The 7,708-nt window shown below is 41.8% G+C and overlaps 1 protein-coding gene across 1 annotated transcript in view; it reads right to left on the bottom strand.

Annotated features, from left to right (window-relative positions):
* Positions 1–2,984: 2,984 nt before the first annotated feature.
* Positions 2,985–7,708, bottom strand: part of LOC109522650 (cGMP-dependent protein kinase 2-like) — a gene marked incomplete at its 3' end in the record, with an annotated part of 34,394 nt that continues 29,670 nt past the window's right edge. Inside the window, exons 4-6 of the mRNA XM_019881396.1 lie at positions 5,815–5,981; positions 4,392–4,505; positions 2,985–3,090 (exon numbers count right to left, since the gene is read on the bottom strand). Coding sequence (XP_019736955.1) covers positions 2,985–3,090; positions 4,392–4,505; positions 5,815–5,981 — 387 coding nt within the window. The remainder of the gene's footprint in view (positions 3,091–4,391; positions 4,506–5,814; positions 5,982–7,708) is intronic.

Raw genomic sequence — 7,708 nt, 5'->3', positions numbered from 1 at the left:
CAGTGACGGCGTGGATGTAGGGGTGAATGGTTGTTCATCTCTTTATGTGTTTGTAGTCTGCCTTCCCCTCAAAGTCTGCAGCAGGATAGGCTCCAGCAACTGCCCGCAACCCTCTTCAGGATAAGTGGTGTTGAAAATGGATGGATGGATATTTGCATTCCGGTTGCAGAAACGATGTGGTTTATAATTCTCTTTGTTTTATGTTTACTTTGACGGTACCCTTCATCTGAGACTGGCAGTAAACAAATTAAAGCCTCTTTTTTAAAGACTATTTTCTTATTATTTCAGCTTCTGTTTATTGTGAAGTGCGTTGATTCACCTTCAACCACACAGCGTTCATATCTAAAATTTTGCAGTCCCAACTTAGAGTGAAATATTGTCCGATCGACTGCACGTATCTTGAGGCACTAATGTATTTTGTTTGATGAATTTTTCTTTTTGTAACACGGTTGAACATCATCTTCCATACTGACACTTAAAAATAGAGTAAACGTTACTTTGGATCCCTCAGTCCTTTTAAACTAAATTTTTGTGTTACTCAACGAATTGGGAATTATTGGTTGCAATTTTTTTTCAAGATTTAGTTACAGTACATACCAATTAAGTAGAAGTATTTTACTTGCTCCCATTGCACACCCATGCACAAAAACACGAACTAGGTCACATTGCAGTTGTTAAGATATGATTCCTCTCTGTTAGCTGGATTTGAATGAAACAATGTAGAATGCTGTTGAAGGTATTTCCTGCTTACTGTGATTACAATCACCTTTGGTAACCCCTCACCCCCACTACTTTTATGACCCCTCCAGAGGACATGTCAACATCAAAAGAGGAACTGTTATGTCAAGTATCTGTGTTGCAGCTATTGAGGGACTGCGCTTTGCTATGAGTACTATTGATGTCAGTCTCTTTCCTGAACATTTGTTTGCACACTTAAAACAACGTATGTGGTGTTAAAGTTTATCTTCTTCCTCCTTGGTTGATTAACGGCCCCCCAAGTGTCTCTTCTGTTGTTCCCCCGCACCTTGGGTCGGTCCCTGATCGCTGTTAAGCCCCCCTGGGAAGACTTCTTATCTCAGGATGTATGCACAGCGGGGGTTCTGGAACTTGCCATCACACCAAATGGTGGGTAGTGGTCGTTTGGTCTCACCTCACCACTCCCACCTTCTTCCAGCCACACCGGGTCAGATGTCATGTTACTTTCTTTGTTTCCGGGATTTGCATGAGAGGCGTACCTAACCGCCTCTCATTATCATATTGTCTCTATATAATCTCATGAATGTGTTTCTTCGACGCTTCCTGATTCAAATCTGGACCCCTCAGGAGCCCGAATCGATTCGTAAACTGCAGAAAATGAATTAAAACCCTTCGAAGGAACTGTTCATCGCCTCCAGCCTTTATTTGGTTAACCAACATCCTCATCATCCGAAATTCAACGAACACGCGAGGAAGAGGAGGCCGCTCTTCCCACAACAATAGCGCTATGGAACTCGCCTTCTCTCTAATTAGCGGTCCAGTTAGCAGAAGGTTTTTAAGCATGATAACTGGTAAAGCATTCCAGGAAACGTCCGTTTACTCGATTGTCCGTCGAGCTACAAGTAATTTACTCTGAGCAGCTAATCGGTTGCATTCCACTCTGTCTTCCACGGTCATTACCGTTCCTCTTCGTTTGAATGTCACGATCTAGAAGACGTAAATGTAAATGAATGAACGAAAACTTCGTTCGCGATTCCAGTAAAACTCATGCTAATAGAGTCACTTACATTTACTGTTTTGGATCCAATGAGAGTAAATAGCGGCGCGGACACAGTTATTCCCTAGTATTGAGTGGGACTTGGTTGAGTTTGCGCCACTGCAGGCTTCCATATGGCTTCGGGTTCCGGGTACCGGAACCTTTGTTGTTGTGAATCGATCGTTAATGTAATATCGTAGTCGCAATTTTAATGCATAGGTTTTTATTCTGGATGAGGGAATTTCCGTTTGACAGAAGTCTGTAGGTGGGAATATTTACTGTATCTATTTTTGGGGCGTGGCAGAGGTGGAGCAGGGTTGAACAAGGGGTTGTGTATGTCAGAATCAGAAGGTGGCAGTCATGCACCAGAAGTTGTTTGCCAACCGCCAAAAGACAAGAAGAAGAAGATGATGTGGTCAAGGACATGGAAGAAAAAGCATTGCTTGATTGTCATGGCAACTTGGTTTCGGTCACCAGAAGGACAGAGAAGCATTTTAACTCACTAACAATGCAGCAATGCAACACAGGATTCTGGTGGCTCTGATACAGGAGTGGCAATGTAGCACATGTTTCAAACCCTTCCGTGTCATTTACAATAAGTGTAAGATGGGTGTGTCATAAATGATCATAAATGTTTTGCTTTGGATGCCCCCCCACCAGACGACGATTTGTTTCAAATCGTGTGATTTACTTTTGGTTGATTTTCCTCTGTCTCTTCTTTGTGCCTAACCTGTCTGGTTGGTTATTGGTTGGTCCCATGAGCCTTGTCCCTCTCGTGTCAACCAATCAACAAATCTTGCACAGGTGTTTCATCAGTATGTTTGCATTCGGTCTGAAATTTCGGTTCGTTCTCACTTCATTAGCCATTGTTGTGTGTCCTATTGTCACTGGCGGTTAATCTATTCTCTGTTTTTCCTTTGCAGATTGGTTGTTTTGTACTTTATTTTCTGGTGCTACCACATGTGTTTTTTATTGCTGATTTGGAAATGAACACCCTCTTTGAGACATGCCTTCCTGCTTTGCTTGCTTCCCTGCACTTGGGTCCACCAGTTGTTTTTGTCTTCCCCCCACCCCAAACAATTGACACTTTTCAAAACTAAATGTGAGCTCACTATTTAGCATGCTCTTGCTAAATATAGATTTTTCACTTCTATGACTGATAAGCTTTACAAAACATGTTTTGGAACACTTTGAATGGGTACTCTTATTGTAAAGTGCTACTCCCTTTGTAGCAGTTTGTAAGGTTTCTTACCTGCGCAAAAAGCTGAAATACTCTTCATGCCTGGCTTGTGCAGTCCGCATCATGATAGCCTGGAAAGTCTGGCGATCCAAAGCCCATATGTTGGACTGAGTCACAGCTGTACGAAACAGTGATGACAAAAAAAAAAAAAAAACAACATGGTGATACAGTAATTAGTAATTAGATGCATTATATTCGTTTGCACGTGTTGCAACCTGAAACATGCTACACACGCGTGTGCACGTGCCACACATGCCCAGGGCACTGCGCATGCACGTGCACAAATTTATATTGCATGTGCACGTTGCACTTGCGTGCAGACTCGCAAAGACTGACATGCCCACACATTCAAATAGCCGTACGAACGCTTGTAAAATGTGGCTGTTTTGTCTGTGCTCAGCGCAGTAACGTGAACGTACATGCACACGTGCATTCACGCGCATCACGTGACCGCACTGCCAGCACAGCAATTGCATCACCGCCCGACTAATTTAAAACTCCATTTTCAAAAAAATAACACTTTATTTTCAAAAAAAACGCCCAGCCAGCAATGCTCTATGCTCTACATTGGTTTGCATGTACGCACGCACGTGCACGTCCCACATTCGCGTGTTTATGTACCATATATGCGGGTCGGACTTGTAATGCGGATGCACGAATGCGCTGGGTCCGTCCGAGTTGCAAGTCTGTGCAGACTCGCAAACACCCACATGCCCATACATTCAAATGTACACACGAACGGTGGAAAAGTACTGCTATTATGTCTTTGATCAGTACTGTTCCATGTGACGCACACTGAAGTGACACGCCAGTGAAGTGAATTTTGCGGAAATTACGAAAAAATGCATGATAAGTCAAGTCACGTCATCTTTATTGCCAAATGTGCTGTATGCGCAACATACATAAAACACCAGGTTTATTGAAAATAGGCATTCATAATGGCTGTTAATCTGCCAAATTTTGGCATTTTACGTCTTTCATAGCGAAAAAAGTCATAATGTAAGATATACCAACTGTAATGTTCAAAAATGTCCAACAGGGGACATTTTGAACTTTGACCCATTTTGACACCCTGTGCAAAATTTCAGCTTCATGGGGTTATTTTTCACTGTTTGGTGTACTTCTGTCCAACAGTCCAAAAATGATCAAATATTGTACATATACTACATGCTGTTATAGTGTGATTCAGAAAAATCTAATTCACTTTTACGACAGTGATCAACAAATGGGAAGAAAACATCCCTTTTTGGGGCAATATGTTCTATGGCTATTCCACTGTGCCACAAAATAATCCTGATGTGGAGAAATGATGCAATCAAGAAATCACAAAATGCAGCAGTGGAGGAGCAGGTGGAGAAAAAGGAAAGTTACAGTTGACTATGTTTGTTGACGGTCAGTGAAGATAGCGTTGATACTCACCTTTCACAGTGGCTGTTCTTTTGCAATTGTAAAGTATTGCCAATTCTCCGAATGCTGTTCCAGGCTGCATCTCACTAAGCAACTTGCCATTTTGGGTGACTTCCAGCAAGCCATCTGAAATGCAGACCATACATATTTTTATTTTATATTTTGTTATGCTCTTCAATAATTTGCAAAATATTTTAAATGATGCCATTAAATCCATTTAAATGATTGAAGATAATGGTATTCTGCGTGAAAATACTGATCATGCTCATGATTTCTCACAATTATCAGCAATGAATGAACAAGGTGGTCGATAAATTGTCTAGAAATCTCTGCAATTATTCTTATTGCTATATTTTCAGCACTACGAGGTGCACCTTAAGGCATTAAATTTTCTCAAAAGCCGACAGTGTACCCTATAATCCAATGCCCCTCTGATAAAGAGACTGTAACTCTCTTTGTATATTTATATTATTCGAAGGAACGAACTGTAACCAAAAAGGATTCTGCCCGGCACTAATTGACATGCACATTTGCCAACACACACTCAGATAATTACTTTGTGAGCTCTGCGCAGCCAGTATGAAACAATGATAATATCACAAGCATAGTTAACTACTAACTAAACGAAGAAGGAGACAAGCAAGACTTTTCAGGACATTAACCCCTTGTGGATGTGAGCCTTTTTGTTGATTGTCTTTATAACTTTTGTCTTTCATTTATTGTTTTGTAATGCCATTTGTATTTATATATTTCATGTCCGTGTTTGTGACCAGTTGTCATTGTTACAGCTGCAGCAGTTGTAAAGGCTCCATATAAATAAAGCTGTTTTGTATTGTATTCCTTTAGCATACCACCATCTAATGGATGCATAGCGCAACTGCAGCCACTATTGTAGCTTCTATTCTATGCATCTTATAATGCAGTGCACCCTATATATGAAAACAGTTTAAAAATAGGCCATTCATTTAAGGTGCACCTTATAATCCAAAGTGTCTTATAGTGCAGAAAATACAGTATAATGACCATTTCTACAAAATGACTATCCATCCATCCATTTTCGAATCCGCTTCTCCTCACGAGCGTGCTGGAGCCTATCCCAGCTGTCTTCGGGCAGCAGGAACTGGTTGCCAGCCAATCACAGGGCACACATAGGCGAACAATCATTCACGATCACAATCACACCTACGGACAATTTAGAGTGTCCCATTAACCTGCCATGCATGGTTTTGGAATGTGAGAGGAAACTGGAGTACCCAGAGAAAACCCACGCAGGCATGGGGAGAGCATGCATACTCCACACAGGAAGGCCGGAGCCGGAATGGAACCCTTCACCTGTGCACCATGTGGCGGGCATGCTAACCAGTCAAGCACAGCGTCACCCACAAAATGACTCTCATCAATGTTGCAATGTTGTCTAGTGGTATCGAGAACTGACCTGCTAAAACATAGAGGTAGTTCCCAGATTCACCCTCCTGTATGACAAGCTCTCCTTTGGTGTACACCTTCTCATACATACAGTCAACCATCGCCCTCATGTGCTGTGGCTCCAGTCTCTTCAGGAAGTCATTATTTGTGATGGCGTCATTCATTAACTTTTTAATTCTGAAATGGAAAGAAGTCATTTCAGTAGGAAATAACACTTACGCTGCCTCCACCAAAACACACATCAAAAACGAAACCTTAAAACTCTCACACAATGGTTCTTAACCTTGTTAGCAGGACCAAACCCAACCAGTTCATATGCACATTCACCGAACCCTTCTTTAGTGAAAGGTAAAAATTTGATTTTTTACCAATTCAAGGAATTTAAAAAACACATTTATTAAAAGCAGAAAAAAGTAAATAAAATTACATGGCCTAAGTTTTTTTTTTTTTCACTGAGCGAACTAAATTTCCCGCAGCACTGATTGGACAAGCAATGTAATGTGATCATTTGCAGCCAGTGATGGCCAAGCAGGCGTGTCACAACTAATTGACATGTTGAGTCGGGTGTGTCTTAACCTCCATGGCAGAGGCTCCGTCGAACCCCTGAGACCGATTCACCGAACCCTTGGGGTTCGATCGAACCCAGGTTAAGAACCACTGCTAACACATGAAACTGTTGCCTTTGACATGTTCGAACCGCAACACCCGCTTCCTAACTCATGACTCCCACTTTGTGCCTCCAATCCAGATCCAGCCAATTGAGCTGACAGTGCGACCAAACTTATTATTGAACAAAGTCACTTCATTTACAACAAATAAGCCTAGATTGAAGGCAAATTTCTTCAGAAAGGATTCTCCAACTGCATGTCATGTGATGGCATGTTCTGGATGGGAGTGAGCGAACCTGTGAATTCCGCCAACACTCGTTCTGTTCATATATGGGAGGAGAGGAGAGAGAAGGAACCTTGGTTAGTATGGCTAATAAGCCTGAAATTGCAGCTCCTCCAAGCTCATTTAAATAGCACTTTGGGAGCTCTTTGGCCGGTTGAGAAGAGAGATGGAAATTACATGGTAAACAAGACCCAGACCATTGGCGGTTGGTGTGTAAAGATAATGAGAAAAGTCATGATGAACACGAACGCGTTTGCACTGTTATCACTACATGTAACATACACTGGGTATGTTAACGCAGGTCAACAGCAAGCCAAACTCAAATCTTGATGAGCCAGGAAACTGAGCGTCTTACTCCTTTATTTCCGTCGTCTTGACAGCATACAGTGAACTGTGACATCACCTCAATGAAAATGTGGAGTGACACTAGAATAAAGAAATTTAAAACATGCATTAGCTTCTAGTTACCAATTAAATACAACACAAATTGTCCCTTGCCAAACAACAGACATACATGCAGCTCTAAATGTGACAATTATAAACAAAGCATTTTCATGATCCTTTCGCATGCTAATTAGCTCGTTAGAACTATCGTAGAAAGGGTTCTGTCAGTCGTCATCTGTACCTGTGGGTAAAAAACAAAAAACAAAAAAGGACGTTTCGCTTCTCTCACAGAAGCTTCGTCAGCGGTAGACAACGCTGAAGTCTCCGTGAAGACTCCGGGAAATTGCTCTGCGCTGAAAAGCTGAGCGTGGCCTATTTGAGGACTGGGTGGGGATGGTTCGTCACGCCCCTATGGTGAAGAGGCCCATTGATTTCTAAATTCCCTATCGTTGGGTCTTGATTAGGCCTATTGTTTGGGCTAGGGCTGAATAGCTACTTTCAGTTAGCCTGATCAGCATGTCTATGTTCCTTGGTGGTCAACAAGTTATTGTAAATAGGAGACAGGTTAAATCTGATACCTCCTTCACGGTTCAGAGAGGGTGAAAATTTTTGAACAAAAATCGCTTCCT

Source organism: Hippocampus comes, unplaced genomic scaffold (genome assembly GCF_001891065.2).
Source record: "Hippocampus comes isolate QL1 unplaced genomic scaffold, H_comes_QL1_v1.1 scaffold231, whole genome shotgun sequence".
NCBI lineage: Eukaryota > Metazoa > Chordata > Actinopteri > Syngnathiformes > Syngnathidae > Hippocampus > Hippocampus comes.
The sequence above is the reverse complement of the archived record's forward strand: the minus strand, read 5'-3'. Positions and strand labels throughout refer to the sequence as shown.